The sequence below is a fragment of the Bacillus rossius genome, chromosome 2 (genome assembly GCF_032445375.1).
Source record: "Bacillus rossius redtenbacheri isolate Brsri chromosome 2, Brsri_v3, whole genome shotgun sequence".
NCBI classification, from domain to species: Eukaryota; Metazoa; Arthropoda; class Insecta; order Phasmatodea; family Bacillidae; genus Bacillus; species Bacillus rossius.
In genome coordinates, this window is record NC_086331.1 from 111,593,571 (window position 1) to 111,613,903 (window position 20,333).

Genomic DNA, 20,333 nt, shown 5'->3' on the forward strand with positions numbered 1-20,333 from the left:
TTTGTTCATAAATAAATAAATACACATCCACTCACATTAAAGACATACAGAAATAATAATTGCGGTATTTATTTAATTACACATCAGTACTACCCATGCAAATGGCTGCCCACTTCAATCATCCCACTACCAACATCAATTGTTTTATTCCTAGGCAACCAGTGAACTCTGCTGTACATGCTAAAATGATTTATTTTTCAGTGTTGTTTAGTTAAACTACAGCGCCCGCCGAACAATCTACCCTGAAAACATGCGTTCTCACACCAGGAAAACGGGCAATGGCTTTCTTAAATTCTGAGTTACATTTAACGCCACCATCGCTTACCTAACCTGACTCGTCTCTGCAGCACAGCCAAAACACACACCCACCCACCAGGGAAGTTCGAAGGCAGAAAGAGCCCCGGGGTTTCCTTAGGAGACTAATTTATTACTTCTCAATTACATTGACATAGCGGGACGTTAAAATGTCAGCAGAACCAATGACTTTCGACATGAACCCACTGCACATCCCGTTATCCCTACTCCAGCAATCTTGCAAGGACAGCAATCATAATGGTTGCTTGTGACACGCTCTGATGCGCTACCAACTGTGCACAAGGCACAGGATTGCCAACACTACAAAATCAGGACACGTCCAATGCGTTTCAGACCACCTGGGCAGAGATGACGCAATAGCTACTGACGGGCGGCGGCGCCACAAGCAGTTACCATGCCACCCGTCCCAGAAAATCTAGCAATGTGTACAGTCTTACTGGAGCAACAGAAACCTTAATTCCAAAACCTGGGTACCGCAAACAGCGCGCTAGGAGTGCACAAGGCACGAGGCAACTCCACAACAGAGGGCGACGAACTTGTTAAATAACGAAAATTTCTACGTGACATCATTTACTGTGTACTTAATTAACTCACTAGAGCAACTTTGATAAATTTTGGCAGTTATTGCCTGAGTGTAGGGGGGAGTGAAAGATGGTGGTTTTGGATCACAATTGTACATAAATCTGTTATGTGAACTTATGGGAATGGCAACCTGAGTAAAGCTCTCAGGGTTTAATGTCACCCACAATTAACTTTGTTTGCTTGTTCTAATGTATTGACCTGGTGGACTAAAAGCAAACTTGCACACCAATATTATGGAAGAACTTAGGCAGGGGGAGTTGGGGCCTCCAAAATCCTAAAAAAATCTTTCAGTCCCACCAACAAATGGAAAGAATTTGAAAGCAAACAACGGGTGAAGTGGTTCTACCCCATCCCTCCCTGCCCCCCTTTTTCTAACCTTCTCCACAAAGGGAAATGTTATGTACGCTCCTGTATGATGCAACAGCACAGGTTTTATAAGAATTACACTGTAGGTCTTTTGGAGCTCAAGATATGTGAAAAACCTTTACAGTGATATGTTCTTGATTAAATAATGAAGCAAACTTATTTAATCATACCATTTGAACTTAAAGTGTAACTGAGAACAATTTTAACTTAATTATAAAATATAGAAAAATTGTATGCACTCTCTCACATTTTCCCACACCAGACAATTTTAGTAGCAGCTGAAGGCTAATTCAGAGTGACATACACAACCTCATATTACTCCTCCATTTTCAAAATTAATTCACTTTAAACTAAGAAGTTTGACTCAGACTGTCACATGTTGTATCAGTATTGACTTAATCATTAAAAAAACCTTAAGTAACTTTAGTCTAATTTATCATGTTAATTTTTTATGTCATGTCTTATTTATTAAACTAATAAAAATAAGGTAAGAAGATTAAACTGCCAACTGTAAAAATGAGATAAAAGTAACTAAATATATTAATAAAGAAATTATGTTTTCCACTAAAATTATCTTTATAATGTGATCAAACATCTTACTATCAGAATCTCCCTCTGTTAGACAGTACTTAGAAAAGAAAATTAGATGAAATTAGTTGTTTAATTTTGATAGGTAGTTGTCAATCCTTACTTTTGATTCTGTATATTTGCTTTTTTGATTTGTTTTTAGATTTAGGGTGTAAATATTTTGTTCTTAGAATTTTTGGTGTTTATTTTTTGTCGCGTTAAGTTTCATGTATGATTAATATGGGTTTTAGCTGTTGAATGGTCATTAGTGTTCTTTACTTCTGTGTAAGTTTAACACATGTAATTGTATTTTTATTCTATGCATGTTATCTTCTTAAGCTTAGCTGTTGCATGACACACAGATTCTTACAAAACATTTTACTGTGTAATAATTTTGTGCTCTTATCTACACTAGTTTTCCAGAATTAAGTTAGTTAAATAGAAGAATATGTAACCATTTTCATTTGAAATCTATTGCAGGTTTTATCTTCAAGTACTTAATGTTCATAGGATTTACATTCATACCAAATTTGCATCCAGCTTATTTCCTACTATGCTGTATTCCTGTGGCTGTCAGTGGGGGATTTATTTGTTTAATATCAGCTTGCTATTCATACATCACAGACATCACTTTGCCAGATGAGCGAGCTCAGAGGTGAGATCATAGCAATTACAAATGCCTTGTGTGTGAATTATAAACAGCATTGTGCATGCTATAACCTATTTTTAAAACATTTTTTATGGACGGTTCTGTTACTAAGCTAGAAGTAAAAGTTTTATTTATTTTAAAATTAATTCAAGAGACTTTGTACATGTTGGTAAGCAACCAGTTTTTAAATTATGTCAAGTTGGCATATGAAGTTGAAAGTAAGATCTGATTTATACACTTCATACATATTCTGGTAACACTTAATACACTTTTTTTAAACTCTAATACACAAGAAAGACTATAATTGTGCAATGGGGTACCCAGAGGGTTATTTCAAGTTCAACTCCCTAACACCTCTTCAACAATAGTTTGTAATAAAACTAAACAGATAAAAAAAACTAACATTAAATTATTTAATGTTATACCCATATTGCCCCAAGTAAATTATAGAATTGAAATATATACTCAACACTTTCATTTTAGAACAAATTTAAGTTAGTAAAAATAATTTTTAATTTAATTTTTAATTTTTATTCATTTTTTATTATAATTGTGAGCATCATTATAATATGTAGAGTTAAATATATTTTCAGTGAATTAGATTTCATGGATTAATATTTTGTTAGTTATTTAGTAGTTAATATTTCTTATGATTTGTTTGAAGGTACTATTTTATCTTATTCTTCTGTTTATAATTTTTTTTGGCATGCTTATTTTAGAAGGCACTTTTCTATTTTCTTCATTGTTTCTGAGGTCTTACAATCTACTAACATTTTGTAATACTTTCCCATTTTTTATACAGTTAACAGGTTACTTCTTTGAATACTGTCCATATGAACAACTAATCCCAATTTATATTGTGGTATGGAATTATTTGCAAGTAAAGTTATTTTAATGCATGAAATACATAGTGTAGGATTTTTGTTGTGTAAAGGTCCCATCACACTGTCATATTTTCATCTTCAACTAAATTTGACGATAAGTGGGAAGGGTAATATTGCAAGAACAATGGCTTCCAATTTTCTTCACCAAGTAAAGTAGAATGGATGACCTCAGATATGTTGTAAATCATGTCACTCTTTTAAAGTTTATTTTTGGTCTGAGCTATTTAACATTAAATTTAAATAATGCACCTCAGTGCTGGATGGAAATTTTAAAACTTTTATAAATTTTTCATTAATTTATTTATTTGTCACATGCCCACCAACAGCCAAGGGACTTATATGGTGGGCATCACACATCCATACAAAAGACAATGTAGTCACTTCAAGTATGTGGGCACTGCTTTCTGGTAGCCACCAGTAGGCAGGCACCACCTGAAGGGAAGTACCGCAACAGGTAGGCACTACAGCAATTGGCCAACAAAAGTGAGGAGCCTATACCACATACTTGCAGGGACCACAGCAGACGCAAGCAAACACTCAAATAAATTAACATTTTTAACACACATTGGTACTCGTTATATAATAAAATTATGTTCTGTGATTTTTAAATCTAATAGACACATCATTTGCTGTTTATATACAAAATTATTAAAATTATTATGGTTATTTCGCCTTTATAACCTCTTTAATTGCCCATGTGCTCTTCGCTATTTTAAAAATGCATTATGACGGAAAAGGATGCCATTTCCGTTTTCACTGGGCATGTTTCTGATTGGCTTATTCCGTCCAACATCCAACATATTTTAGAACCCGTCCGATATACAAAATATTTGATGGAAACTCAAGTCATCCAAATTTTCAAACAAATATGGCTGTGCTAGTGACGTTTTCAGTGACATCATAATCCTCCAACATTTTTTAACAAAACATATTGGAAGGTGTTGGAAGCGAAAGTTTGACAGTGTGACAGGGCATTTAGGGAAGCTGTATGTTGATTCTGTAAACTATGGTATGTACATTACACCTACAACACAGTATCCTTTACAAAGTTTACTAACCTTAAAATCATGTTGTATATTATATGGGTAGAAAAAAATGCTGATCATTTAAATTTCACACTATCTGTATAGCAAATTTTTTTTAACTATAGTATTTGGTAGTACCTTGTAGGTGATCATGCAGCTACTGGATTCTGCCATATTTTAGGTTAGCTCATTCTTCAAAAATAAAATGGTCCAGATTGCAATGGGATGTTAATGCTAACCACAAGATGGCAAGCAGTCTGTGAAACCATCTTCCATCAACTACTATTTGTGATGTATGGAATTTACAGTCTTGTTAGTCATTGTGTGTATTATTGGTGCTGTTTTTCCCAGTAGTTTTTATTCTGTTCGTAAGCATTTATTTGATTTGTTTGAAATGTAAATAATTGATGGCGAATACATACTTGCCCATTATTATTTTTTGAATATTTTTGTTTGATGGGATTCAAAGTGTAAATGGTGTTTATTATTTTAATTTGATAAATAAAATTGAAAAAAAAAAATATATATATATTACGCATGCCATTACTTTTTTTTTTTGCAAAATTGTTCTGGTGGTTTCAGATTCACATACTTTATTTTGCTTGAAAAATAAATTTTAGTCATTGTTTTTTTCTTCATTATTACTAAGTATACGGGGCCTTACTAATCAACAAGTTTGCACAATGATATCCAACCGTAAGCATAGTTCGCAAGATTGAGTTTTAACGTCTCATTGATAATGAGGTCATTAGAAACGGAAATAAACGAGATGGACCAGGGAGGTTGGGAAAAAATCGGCAATGGGCTATTGTAAGCCCCCATCCCAGCATTTGTCTTGAGTGATTTTGGGAAACTATAGAAAACTGGAATCAGGCTGGTCAAGACCAGAATTCGATCATGGGTCCTCTGAATTGCAAGTTCAGTGTTTTACTTACCATTTATTAAGTGTAATGCAATCAAAGTAATTATATTTACTACTCATGTTATTTGTTTCAGTGAACTTTATTTTGTTTTGACCTCTTTACTAAACAAATTGAAACTTAATGACCTATCAGTTTGCTAACCAATACCGTATTGGCAATACGTTCATCTATTTGTAAAGCAAATTTATGATTATTTTTGATTTTGGAATTGAATACTGATATGGATTGATTTACGAAACATTCAACATGCAAAAAATTCACAATTATGAAAGGTCTTGATTTGCCTGTCAATACAAACTGGTGCACCGGGTTGGTCAGCGTGCTTCGTTAATTTTGTAGCGGAGCACAGCCGTTATCTTATTTCAGGCAGTACACATTTTCGTGCGTGCAGCCAGCGTTCATCGATTTATTAGACGTCACGTCAAAAAATTAATTAATTAATAAAAAAATTGGTTGTCTGTAAAGTTGGTTTATGGACGATAGTTAAACGTGACAACGTCATAACAAAACATTGATGAAATGATTGCATACTTTTATGAATAAAATTGAATAATTTTTATTGAATTGTTACTATTTTGTATGGATACAAAGAATGAGTGAAATGAAATCTACAATTTAATTGATAAATTTACTTTTATTTGCACTCATTAATTCAAATATGTTTATTACTTTAACGAAGAGATTATTTTAAATATAACTTTTATACATGTTTGCTATTTAACTTCTTCCAATCTGTGTTATTCTGTTAAGGATAGGACGATGATAGGAAAAATAGGAAACAAATGGGAGTGTTTTAAGTTTAATGTGCCTCAAAAAAGTCAAATCGATGGTTGTTCCAATTGAGTGGAAGAGAGATAGATGCGGCGCAAGCATACAATGAGCATAACAGGACACAGCGTAATTGGACAATGTGCGTAACGGGACACTTTCGTGCGTGCAGCCGGCGTTCATCGATTTATTAGATGTTGTCACGTCAAAAGAAACTGTAATCTCACAGAAGGGCAGTTTTCAATGAAATTAAACTATACATTTGCATGAAAATTTGTAACATTTTATGTTAACGTATGAGTTGTGTTGTAATGTTCACCTTATATTAACACATTTAATCCTAACAATTAATTTTGTGACCTTTATAGGTATTAAAGTGTATTTCGTTGACACACATTTATACATGAAAAATAATTCTTATGATTAATATATTATACATATTGGACTTCAAGAGCGAAATAAATTACCCTCAGAAAGTCACAAACCTCACCATTTTGCATCTGAATTTTAAAAATCCTATGGACCACCCTCTGATATGGGAGCCAGACCCTCCAGTGGAGTCTGGGCTCCCATAACTGTGTGTATACTTCTGTGATATGGTCTGGGCCTACCCAAAAATAAATCCTGCAGCTTCCCCTGCCATTAGGAAATCTACAACAAGCCTACCCTCAGTGAAGAATAAACTTGGCTGCATCTGCAAAGAACCGTGCTCCCATGGGCTAGTTTAGTTTATATACTTGGACCTTCCTGCTATGAGTCAATTCGAAACCATTGGCAACCCTGAAAATTACAGAAATAGAACAGTAAGAGAAGCCATAGAAATGCTTATATAACTAAATGCCATTAGAAAAGATGGATATAAATTGATTAAAACTTTGACACCACTTATTTAAGAACAAAATCTAACCACACAGAGACTAAATCATATTGGTCAACAACAGCCTTATGTGATTGGCTGATGCAAGAGCCAGTAGCAAGATATATCTTGTGATAGGCTGTTACTCAAGCCAGAAGAGCAGACAATAAAAAGAGCTCAATGCTCGATTTCCTTCTCAACCCGAATAATGTCTGTTGGAAAGCAGAGCGAAAGTGTTTCTTCTCCCTACCATGCTGATTCAGCTTAACCTCAATAGTAATTATAGCTTGCCAAACAATGGCCTTGGAAGCCTTAAATTTAATCTAATAGTTATTATGTAATTCCTTTGTTTAACATTTTATTTGAGAATGAGTGAGTTAAGCGGAAAATCACTCAGTAATCTATACGTAAATTGTGAAATTACATTTTTAAAATATGTATTTGGTAATTGGTTGTTTTAATTCTTAGTTTTAAGTTGTTTGACTTTTTTTGTGTACATAATATTTTTGTTATTAAAAGTAAAGGAAACATGATTTAAAAAAAATTATTTTGTCTAGTAACTGGTAGTTTATTAACATTTTAGCTTCACTTGTAACTAACGAACTATGTAAACAAATCTTGGAAGTTGATTTTAACCTACTTCTAATTGTCGTATTGATTTGAAACTTAGCAATTACATGTAATCTGGATGACAATACAATAATTTGGTACCATCGAACTAATCTGATGATGGAGCCAGGACGTGTATAGTGGAACTCTTCAACCTTTTAGTGTGTAACTGATAAAAGCAAATTATTTATTATTATTATTATTATTATTTTTTTTTTTTAGGTTGGGCTGCTTGGAGATAGCAATGTTTTTGGGACTACTAGGTGGAAATTTGTCTACTGCCCACTTATATTCAAGTGCTGGAAGTTTGGGTTACGTGGCAGTTTTTGCTACTTCTGGAATAATTTACTGTGTTTCTTTTGTTTATGCACTTTATCTACCAGAATCTCTCCAACGTGTTGAGGTTAGTTGGCTTCGATGGATTATTGAATTCATTTGCATGAAATAACACTATATATGCTTATAATAATTTTTTTTTTGTATTTTTTTAGACAGCTAAACGTGGTATCCATTGGAGTCTAATTAAAGAGCTGTTCAATGCCTCATTTTTGAAGCAACCTGGAAGTGGTCGTATCATTGTTTTTCTTATAATTATTGTCCTCTCAGCTTACATCATTATTATTGAAGGTAGGTGTTTTTGTCAGTTTATTAATTTAATTTAGGAATGAAAAGCCAAATAATTAAAATAAGTCTATAATAAATTAGTTATTTTTAGACACCTGGATTGTAATCATAATTCTTAATACAAGTGATATATTTAAAAATATTGGTGTTAGTTTGTGAAATTCATGTTGGAAAGTAATTGACCAGTAAGCGTACAATTGCTGACAGACTATAACTCTGCACTTGTCTTGTGTATTTGAATCATCGTGAAAATGTTAAAAATGTTTAGAACAATTGTTGCCTATATCTTACGAGATCCGAGAGGTAAATCAATGTGCCTTTTCTCTGAAAAACATATACAATATATGATTTTACCATCTCTACTTTTCGCTCTTTGAGCTAAACTTTCAACTTTGAACATGATACTGATTCAAGTTTGGAAAAACAACTAATATTGTCACAGATTTACAACAAGGATCAAATAAAGCACAAAGAGAGGTGTGCTCGAACATGCTCTAGACAAACAAGTGTAAGTGTATATGTATGTTTGTGTGTGCATGTTTGTGTGTGTGTTTATAGAGTGGGAGAGAGCAAGAGAGAGAGCATAAGCTTACAAGCGAATTGATAGGAAGATACAGAGAGCAATAATAGGAGAGGGAGCATAAGCGAGGGAGAGTAAGCAAGACAAGAGAGAAAGAGTGGGAGAGTGATAGTGAAATAGAGGGAGCAATATCAGGAGAGAGAGAGTGAAAGTGAAAGTAAGAAAGAAAAAGTGAGAGTAATAGAGAAGGAAAAAGGGGGAGGGGACTGAAACTTTGCTACCTCTGTGAGTAGCTCAACCCTGATGATGGTGACTATGATGTCAACCAGATTGTGGGGGATAATTTCTTCAAACATGAAGTGGCTAAAACCATCAATCTAAATCCAATTCACTTAAGACTGAACCTAGTGACATTCATAAAAATTTCTTTAAAATAATTTTGCAAAAACATAACTAAAGCCCCACTTTTATGGTGAATAAAAAAAGCTTATTTTGTGGTTAAATTTCTTAATTTCATCATAAAACTAAGTAGTTAAGTTAAAAATCCATATGTGATAATTCAATATTTAAGTCAATAGATAAAATAATTTATGCTTATTCACACAATAATTTAATTATATGTGTAACCATCAAGTTATCATTTGATAATATCAATTATACACATTTTATTTGTCAGTTTTAAAATAAATTTGTTTAAGTATATTTATGCTGGCATTTACAGAGGGGTATGTATCAACAAATCACAAAGCAAAGCAGGGTGGCTGACTTTTGCAAAAAAATATTAATTTGTGCACCAAACTTTTACTGCATTACTTAACTAATATAAAAAATTTTACCATGAAACATTTGCACAAATATTTTTGGTCTCGTTCGTCAAAAATCCAATGTAATCTATCATTATTTTTCCTTGGTATATTGGAATGTCCTAAAGTTCATTACTTGGACTAAATAGCTATGTGGTGATAGAGTTAAACTATTTTCATAACCAACACTACACTTTAACTCAAGTAAATTGATGCACACAATCAAAAAAAGCACCATTTATAGTACTTAAAACTCCAAATAAAAATTATGATATAAAACACATTCATAAGCACTATCAAAATGTGAAATCACTCTCACTGTGCATTTTAAACATGCAATAAGTAGTGAAAGTTATTTCACTACTGTCTTGCAAAGTGGAAGTGGAAATAATCACATGAAAAATGGCAAAAACTGACAATTTTATGTTTAAACTTGAAAGCAAACAATTATTTATGTAATTGTATTTGTTTTGTCACACATACCAGTAGTGGAGTAAAATAAACAAATGTCTATGACCATGGATTACAACAGAAAACATAGGCACTCTTTTGCCATGGACATAAAGAAGTGAAAGAGATAGTTACAATGGTGTATAAATCAATAGTCATGATCACTGTCTTATAGAGAGGTCTGGCAACTTAACTTTATTCTCCATCCGCTTAGTGAAGCTCGCGGCGGCCTGCGAATTAACAACGCTAGTAGTAGTGGAACCCGTTAATAACATTATGTTAAATGGGAGTTTCGTATTAAAGTGGGAATATTTTTAAAAACTGTGTTTCGTTGTAAACTTTGGTTACAGTGTGGGAATTTTAATTTATTTGGAAGCTTTTTCTGGGTTAAATGCATAGCAATTACTTGTAACATTGCCGCAGTTGTCAGTTAAAAGTTGGAGTCTTGAGAATGCAGATCCCAAACAAACTGGGATCTTCCATAAGAAAGCATATTTTTAATGTTAGACGCATGTTTAAATCATGACTATTTGTTTGCTATGCATTTTAATCTTCAAGCAAGTGTCATTTTTTCAAATTTGAATCTTAATCCAATAATTCTTTTTAATGTAAGGAGGGGAGGGTGCCTGTTGTGGCTCGCCGATCTGGCTTAAACTGTGCGAGTAGAAGCAGGCAGGTGCCCCTTTCAACGTCCTCAAATACCTCGCCTGAGTGGGCCCTAGGAAGCGAGAAAAAACTCTTTAAAGATTTTAAAGAGATTTTAAAACAGATTTTTTCATAAATTATTTAAGGTCAAATGCATGGTCTGTTAATCTGCCGGCCTGGGTTCAATACATACCGAAAGCTATTTTTTTATTGTTGTTTTTCCATTTTGTTTATTTCTCACAATATTTAACTATTAATTACAGAATTTAAATATTTGTAATCAGTTAAATTACATAATTGGGTGAGATTCTGAATAAAATAAACATTTACGTAAATGGTGGCAGGTGATTAGAAGAAACATTACATTTTTAAAATAATACGTTTTTATGACAAATCACTGCAGACATGTGGCGAGATGCTGTTCACAACCGTAGAAACTGTTACAAACTGTAGGAAAAAAGTTTTATTAATGGCAAACTATCGGGGATTCGAAACATCTTCCAGAGCCATGTGCTCTGAATTCACGGAAAAGAATAAAGAAAAATGATCAACTGGGGATACGGGTATAATTAATTTTATTTATTTATTTATTTATTACAGTTGTGACGTGCACACCAACACCTCATAAAGAGGGTACTAGGGTGTGCACGGGGATATAAAAAAGAAACGAAAACAATGAAAAAAACCATATCACAATAAAAGATACAAACAAAAAAAAAATTCAAAGGACAAAATAAACAATAGACACAGACACAATAAACAATTTATTAATGAAACAATCATTCTCTACAGGAAGAGATGAAATAAACAAATTTAGACAAGTCAAAATCAAAAAGTTAAATTCTCCTGATGTGGATGAAAAATAAATTATCTTTATTAATACATAATTTTTATTCATAGTTAATTATTTATTTATTTTATTTATTTATTTAACACTTGAGAATCTAAGGATGAGCAGAAGAAAATTTTTTTTAATGAATATTCTATTATTTGTCGTCTTTAGGAATTCCTCATATTTATTGTAATTGGTCATTAATTTGTAAATTATATCGTGAGTCTTATATAAGGTACATAAAAATGGCAGTTTGAGACTGTTGAAAGAAGGAATTTCTATCCCAGTAGTTTCAAAAATGTGGGGACAAAACAGTTTATAGTTATAACAGTTACGAACAAACATTGCATTTAGAATATTTCTTCTATGAGAAAGGGAACCTAAAAGAGAGTTAAGATCTATTAACTTGATTGTTTTTTGGGTTATATATTTAGATACTTTGGTTTGAATTGAATTAAGTTTTTCACTATCACTACTAGTAATACTATTCCAGATTATTGATCCATATTAAAGTTTTGATCGAATCAGAGCTGTGTAGAGGGATAGTATAGAATCTGGATTGGATGTATAGAAGGTAATGAATTTTATAATTCCAAGAATTATTCTTGAGTGAGATACAAGGGAATCTATATGTAGATGAAAAAAGAGTTTAGAATCAAGTAGGATGCCAAGATCTTTCACAAAAGGGGTCTTAAAGATAGGTAAGTTATCTATTTTATATTCATAATTGATGGGAAATAATTTTCTAGTAAAGGTTATTATGGTGGTTTTATCTTTGTTAAGATGAACTAAATTTAAGTTGCACCATTCAATAACTGAATTTATGTCAGACTGGAGTAGATAACAATCATGGATGGATGAAATTTTCTTGTATATTTTTAGATCGTCTGCAAAAAGAGTGCCAATCGAATGTTTTAAACCAACAGTTACGTCGTCAATATAAATATTAAAAAGTAGAGGTGAAAGTATACCACCTTGTGGTACACCAGAACTAACCGGATGTAGATCAGTGTGTGCTTATTGTATTGCTACAAAATATTTTCTGTTGTTTAAATAACTAGTCAGCCAGGATATATATTTATTACACAAGCCGAATTTAGCACATTTATATAGAAGAATTTGGTGATTTACAGTATCAAAAGCTTTTGCTAAATCAAAATAACAAGCATCAACTTGACCACGAGTTATAACTTGAGAATAGATAGGGTTAAAAAATGAAACTAAATTGGTCGTAGTTGTTTTACCAGTTCTAAAAACCACGTTGAGAGTCAGATAGTTGATTTTTTAAGTTAAAGTTTAAATGTTTAAATATTATTTTGTCGAAAACTTTAGCGAAACCATTTAACAGAGAAATTGGCCTGTAATTAGAAACGTAAAGCTTGTTACCTTTTTTATGTATAGGTATAACCTTAGTTAGCTTCCATTTACAAGGGTAGATACCCTTTTCAATACTACTGTTAAAAATGTGGATAAGGACAGGAGTAAGGAGTAAAGAACAACCTTTTATAACAAAACGTTGCTCAACGTTGCTATTGAAGGACAAAATTTAAAATCACATATCACGCTCGACTGTAAATACAATTAAAAAATGTATTATTTTAAACAATTGTTATTTGTATATATTAATTAACTAAAATATAGTAAACTTACTACAGTGAATATGTTAATTGTTTTAATTAACTGTTGAATATACATTCAACAGTTTAAATATATTTAATTTTTCGAAACAATAGTTCAATATTGTGAGAAATAAAAAAATGAAAATGTAAAAAAAAATACTGTACCAGTGGGTATTGAACCTGAGTCAGCATATTGACAGACCATGTGTTTGGCCATAACACCATGGCTCTGACTCCAAAACTGGAGAATATTTATGTATGAAACTCTACTTTAAAATCTTTAAAGAATTTTTTCTCGCTTCCTAGGGTCTACTCAGGTGAGATATTTGAGGACGTTGAAAGGGACACCTGCCTGCTTCTACTCACGCAGTTTAAGTGAAATCTGTGAGCCCCGACTCCGACCCTCTTCTTAGTAAGATTTCAACTTTAAATTTTCCTGGTATTGCAGCTTGCCATTTATTTTCTTTTGACCGGGTCGTTAGGTAGGTATAAAGACGAAAAACTTGATGGTCCGTAACCTTCATTACAGCCAGGCGCAGTGCAAGTGCGGAAAAATTTTAAGGCATTGTTACAGATTGGGCATTTTACCAAGTACCCAAACAAATAAAACAACAGTAATCTGGGAAAAAATTTCAAAAATTGAGATGGAACTAGGAATAATATCATATTTTATACAAAACTCCCATTTAACACAATGTTAAGGATGGGTCCCACTACTACTAGCGCTGTTAGTTCCCTGGCCGCCGTGAGCTTCACTAAGCGGATGAGATACACCAAGGCAAAGGCTAGGTACGTAGTTGCCAGACCTATCTATATGACCGTGGTCACTATCAGTCTACTACCAGGTGACACAGTAGCAGCTTAACTTGCTGCTTTTATCTATAGAAAAACAAACATTGAAACTCAAACACAAAGCAAATAAATTTAAATAAAGATTTTGGATGCAAAAGGAAATATGCAATAAATGTGTTCGTAATATTGCTGACTTAAAATGTAGTTTATATCATCACATTTGACAACCAAAACTAATGAACAACATTTTTTATATTGTAAATATAAGATCATTTCTTCAACTATTTAACAAATAAGGTTTTTTTTTTATTTTCACATTTTACGTGAAATGAATCTGATTTCGCAGTTAGCAGAATTTCCCTAGCCTTAAATATAACCCAAGTAACACATAGTGGCAGAAAAGGTGAAGCTTTATAAACCATGACAATGGAGGTTGTAGTGTACCTCAACTAAGGTTCTGCTTAACTGGATAAGCTTTAAGCATTTTTATTTTGATAAACTTATCTTAAAAACTACTTTAGTAATTTAATTTCAATTTGGTTTCTTTCTATATTTACAGTTTCATTGTTTGACAATTTGAATTATTTATTGAAATTTAGCTTGTTTGAAGCAAAAATTTTATGATTGTTTGTCCTGGGAATATAAACTTCTCTGAATCTACTGCATTAAGAAATGTAATTAAAATGTACTTTATAAGATATAAAATACACTTCAAATAAAATTCCAAAATAATAAAATACAAAATACACCCATCTGAAACAAAATATGTTTAGTAACAAAACACACAATATAGAAAGTATTGAAATATTTATTTTTAATACTTGTTATTTCAAAATATGTCATTACTGTTTTGCTTATTATGTGTTTTAGGTGACTTTTCTGTGCTGTTCCTGTATACTAAAGTAAAATATAACTGGACCATTTATGAGTATTCTATGTTTAGCAGTTATGGATTATTGTTATCAACTGTTGGTAAGCATAGTTTTTATTACTTACTTAACGATGCAATCAAAAAAATTAAAAGGAGTGTTATAATCACTTTCAAAATATTATTAAGTTGGTACATACACCTATCCCTCACTTAGCACGTCTTCAGATTGCGCGAATTCATTTAGCGCGATGTGAATTTTACTGACCCAGTCTTGAATAGCACGTCTGTATATTTCAGTTAGCACAAAATCTCCTCAGGCAAAAAAAAAAGTTGGGCACGATGCCACAAAGTCTGTTTCAACTTCTGTAAACAACAGATGTGTTGTGGATACAGTTAGCTAAACAAGGGGGGAAGAGATGCACGCGCAGGTCTGACTACCCTATCATCTGTTGTACAAACATCAGCTATGGCAAGTTAAATTGCGGCTATGGAGTGTAAAGGACCAAATGTTTTTATGTCCATGCGTATGCCGCAGTGCCGTACCATTGTCGTCTGGCCACAGACCGGGCCGTGAACTCTTGTCTAGCCAGTGGCAGGGAATTCACTCAAACAAAAGCAACGTCTGCCCATTCAGCTGCCGGTAACTGTAAGTGCTTGATCATCATAATGCATAGTGTTTAAGTATTTGAGACAAAACTAGAAGTATTGCGGCGCGCAGATTGTCATGAAGGCCATGCTTATGTTGGTCGCACTTTAGTTTTAAGCAAGTCAACTGTGCGCACGATCGTACGAAATCAGGACTCTTACCAAAAGTTAATATAAGTCTGATGGTGTTGGTTTTACTAGCGGGAATATATTTGACATTAGATACCGGAAAAGAAATGAACATATGATTCACATGGAAAAGGTTGTTAAATAAATATTGCAATGAAAAATATAATCATTGACCTCACAGGATTGGTGTGAACCAGGTGGTGATACACGAATAAGCACTTTAATTTCTGAAAAATTAAAATGTAATTATCCGGACAGTAATATCTGTTTCACTGTCAGTAAAGGATGGTTTAGAAAGGTACGCGACATGAATTGAAGGTCACGCCCGGGCGGGCAAGTCAGCCATCCGACTGACGATAAAGTACATAACCATGTATCTCCCGTTACGCGGTTGTGTATTTGTCATACAAAGTGCAATGGGAGGCATATAAAGATAAATGGTGTGACATATTTATAGTTGAGTGTTATTCAATGCATTTATATTATGTAAAGTATATTTTCCTACACAATTTTGGAACACATATAAATTAGCCTTGCTATTTATGGAAACTAATGCTTCAGAATACGCAATTTCGAATAACACGAGCATTTTTAGGAACAAATTAGTCGTGCTAAGTGAGGGATAGGTGTATTTTATTTCATAACTGAGTTTTGAGTGTTAATAATAATAATGTGCCATTTTCATATCATTATACAGTATTATTTATTTGACCGATTCAATTTATTTGTTATGGCACTGTTTCATCTACTTGATTGTGTAAAATTCTTGTGTGTGCATAATGATATTGTAGATTCAGCAACCAAGGTTAAGTAAAATTGTTGTTGTATCAGATACGTACATCAAATTTTTAGTGTGTCTTTGGTGACCATGTTTGCTTAAGCAGTACACTCTTTGGTGAGGGTTTTGGGTTCATTCACAAAACCTCAGCATGACTCAAATTTTTTATCACTGAGTTTGTTCCCAATCTTTGCATTCCTGTGGCCTTAAGCCTCTGAGGATTTTGACAGGGCATCTAATGCATGATAATGCATAATATAGATGTCATAATTAGTCTTATATCCATGGTTGGATGTAAATTAGAATATGTTTGTATTACTGGGAACAACATTAACAAAACTAATAGTAATACTTCGAAACAAATTAAATAAAAATTTTTAAGTCAAAAAAAGTGTAATGACTGTAGATGGACACTCCGTTCTAGGTTCTCTGGCATTAAGAAGAGAATTTTTTAATGCAGTTGTTGCACTTAAATAACTGTTTTAAATGTAACTTGAATGTTAATTATTTACTTGAAAACACTAGTATCAAAATCCCAATCTTCAGTAGTTGACAGCAACCTGCACAGGCATCTTGAACGTTAGAAGACATTCGGCGGTGTCCTCGGAGCGCATTGTTGTCCTCGCATTTCCCGTCCTTCCCCACCAACGCTCATATCACCTGCTCCCTCTCTCTTGTTCGCCTATATTATGTTATTTACCTCTTGGTATAATAATTATTTTGCATCGTGACTTTATCCAAGCATTAATGCATCCTGTTTATTTTTTCAACACAGCACCACAATATTTTCTTCGCTGTATTATAAATTAAGGAGTGAAAATGCATATCATGATGGTGTTAATAATCAATTCCTACCAGTCCTGTATGTGTATTTTCTAGTTGCAGAGGTAATCATGGGCTTAGGTAATTGTGGTCATTAAAGAATGTGTGTAATATTTATCTGCCAAAATATCCCAACAGTCAAATTACAACAATTACAACAACAACAAAAAGATCTAAGTTCAACAGATACCCAGTCATACAGTTGGATAGCATGTAGAGTGAAGAGAATATGTTAGTCAGTTAATCTTTTGTGCTATATATTTGTGTTGAAAATGAAGATGAATTCTTTTTAACATGGATTTTGCAACTCTTTTGGTATGTGTGTGTTCTCAAAACATTACATGTCAATATTTATAGTATTTTTTTGTCTCTCTCTTCCCTCCCCTTGCAATGTTAAAACTAGATTTTTGACGTTGGGGTCGTGTTTTATGTTGTATTTATTACCGCGACTACAGAAAACGAGATGACCAATTCTATGACTAATGTTTCAAAAAGAGAGCAAGTGCTAATTTCCTGTCTTTATCTCTGTGCCCCTGCGTACTGCCCTGTACCAGTACCACCCACAGTTCCACAGCCGCTTGGACCAAGCTGTTCTTGCCGCTGTGCTCTTGGTGTATCTGCCGTTTGTTTGTAGCAGGCAGCCAGCACTTCCGCATCGACAACTGCGGGTGTGCATTTTAGTACCTGTTATGTGCACTTGCTCATGAAGAGTCCTAAGTTTCTTGTTCAAAATTAGTGCACTTGATACTGTTTGTTCTCTAGAAATTTTCACTCAGTTTTAATTTGTGTATGACCATGTGGAAGCAAGGAAAAAAATTTCATGTACTTTGAGTAAAGTATTTTATAGTTTTTTCAGAACAGCTTTAGCTGGCTGTAGGATCAATGTTGCCAGCCCTCATCTTCATTTACACTTTTCTATTGTTAATCTGTTTGAATTTTTTAAATTGCCTTTTATTTTAATTTTATTTTTTAATTGCTGTTTTTGTATTTTTTGTGTGTGTTTTCTGTACAGTTTCTGTATAGGTACATCAGCAGCCAGTTTTGATCCCCCAAATTTTTGGGCTGTCAATTAAAAATTTATTATATAAATAGGAACAATTAATTGGCATACTTATCCATCCTCTGTCACTGGAAATTTTTCTCACCTGTGCAAGAGTGTTTTTTATACCACTGACTGCTTCAGAAATGTTAATTAAATTTTTATATGTTTAATTGTTTGGATGTGAGTGGAAATATTCTGCTATGTGTAGATGTAATTACAGTTCATTAAATTGTTGTTTCAGGAATGTTAGTGGGATTATGGTTACTGAGCAGACTTCTACAGATCCCCTCTGCCTTGCTGGCGATGTTGGGATTCCTCAGTAAAATGATGTCTTCTCTCATTTTTGCTTTTGCACCATCTCCATGGTACCTGTATCTAGGTGAGAGTTGTCTACATAATGCAGTACTATCCTACTGCTTGTAACAGTTAAACAGGATGTCAGGTAAATTATGGATATGAACAGTACCACACAATACCAAATATTCAGGTAAATTACTATTAAAAATTCTGTATCTTTCAAAGGTTTTAATGAAAAGGACTTAAAAATAGGTAATGTGGTTATGTACCTTTGGGACACTTGTTTACTCAGGTTGTTACAGTTGAGACATCACTGGCTAGCTTTGGTCTAATACTGCATAATATGGTAACCTCTTATGAATCCAAGTATACCAATGTTTATTTTTTTATGTGTAAAAAACGTAGCTCTCGGTATACGGCATTGGGTAAGAGTAATTTCATGTAAATGGAGTGGAAGTCGATGAACAGAAATATGACAAAGATGGCAAACCCACATGAAGGAACATAAACCAGTATGAGTATATAATCACTTTCCTAAACATTAGGACACATAACAAACGTTCTGGTGTACCAAATGAAACTTAATGATTGTAAAACTACCCTAGGATATATTTGGTAAACTAAAATAGTCACAGTAAAAAGTAATCTCAAGTTTTAAAATACCTAATAAATTGGCATTACAATGATTATAATACATATTCTCCTTGTAACATGTGAACAGGGTCGGTAGCACAGCAGTAATGTGTGTGCTTTTTAACCTCAAGAAACGTGGTTCAAATCTCATCACTAAAAAAATTTTTTTAAACTTTTTTTAAGAACATTTTAAAATAACAATATTATATAATAAAATGTTGAATCAGCTCAATAAAGTTAAGGTTTTTTCATAGGAAGTATTTGCAGACTGATTTCAGTCGTTTAAGCAAAAACAAATGTACAAACATATACTTCTTGTTATAATATGTGTTGTAAAATGTTTCAGGTTAGTATTTTAGTAATGCCATAGAAGTATAACTTCAAACGTGTGTGGTAACTGTATAGCATTAACTGTTTAGTGAATTTTAACAAGATGGACAGTACTTTAGTCAAATTCCTTGTGGAAAATCAGGTCCAAAGCCAGTGTTTAGAATTTTTCAAGTATTTTTCACTTTTATCGAAGCAGTTTATAATAGTTTAAAATTTCAGTTTGGTTGTGCTGCCATCTGCATGTGTTGGTGGCAAGCAACATTTACAATTCAGGCAGCAGGCACAGAAAGTAAGTGTGTGATTCGCATCTAGAAATTTTGGTATGTAGGCCTACTTGAAAAACAAATATTTTATGGATTAATATGTTTATCAAGCTCGGCATTATTTTTAAAGAATTCTGCTTTAAATTTTTTGTCCAAGTTTTGTATTATAAGTTTATTTGAAACATGAACAACATGAGAACACATGAATTTGCTTTACACATCACTGACATGAACTGACAGACTCGCTCACATTGTTTTTAATATACCATTTGGCTTAACCTAAAATTATGAAATTGGTGTATGTTGGCAGTGAAAGGTCCAAAATAATTTCGGAGGTAACATTTATAGTGTTTTGAAACACTCATTACTGCTCCAGTAGTGACTGTGGTGGGTTTACACTGCTGTGATACTGATGCTAGTTAACTTGCCACACCTTCGTTTCCATATGGGGAATGTTTGCCCTGCTCAGGTAATTAAGTGGCTGGCATATGTTACTAGGGTCATGCGACTTAGCCTTTCCTTACCAAGTACTGCCTGTCAGGGTCAGAGAAATTTGCATTTACCAACAATATCAAACTTTGGTCTTACTACAGTATTCAATTTTATTTTGAATGTTATCAAAAAGTGCTGTTTCCTGTTTTGAATGATTGTAAGACGATTCTTGTAAGTGCATGATGTGATTCGGTTATTTCCA

General features: G+C 33.1%; 1 protein-coding gene across 9 annotated transcripts in view; it reads left to right on the forward strand.

Annotated features, from left to right (window-relative positions):
- Positions 1-20,333, forward strand: part of LOC134529621 (probable peptidoglycan muropeptide transporter SLC46) — an 82,236-nt gene that overhangs the window by 16,391 nt on the left and 45,512 nt on the right. For 6 of the 9 annotated variants that reach the window (XM_063363916.1, XM_063363911.1, XM_063363910.1 and 3 more), the window contains 5 exons: positions 2,311-2,485; positions 7,767-7,947; positions 8,036-8,171; positions 14,700-14,801; positions 18,358-18,495. The exons of 2 other annotated variants lie outside the window; for them this stretch is intronic. In XM_063363916.1, the coding sequence (XP_063219986.1) occupies positions 2,311-2,485; positions 7,767-7,947; positions 8,036-8,171; positions 14,700-14,801; positions 18,358-18,495 (732 nt within the window). The remainder of the gene's footprint in view (positions 1-2,310; positions 2,486-7,766; positions 7,948-8,035; positions 8,172-14,699; positions 14,802-18,357; positions 18,496-20,333) is intronic. One more of the 9 variants, XM_063363917.1, reaches the window with a different exon arrangement.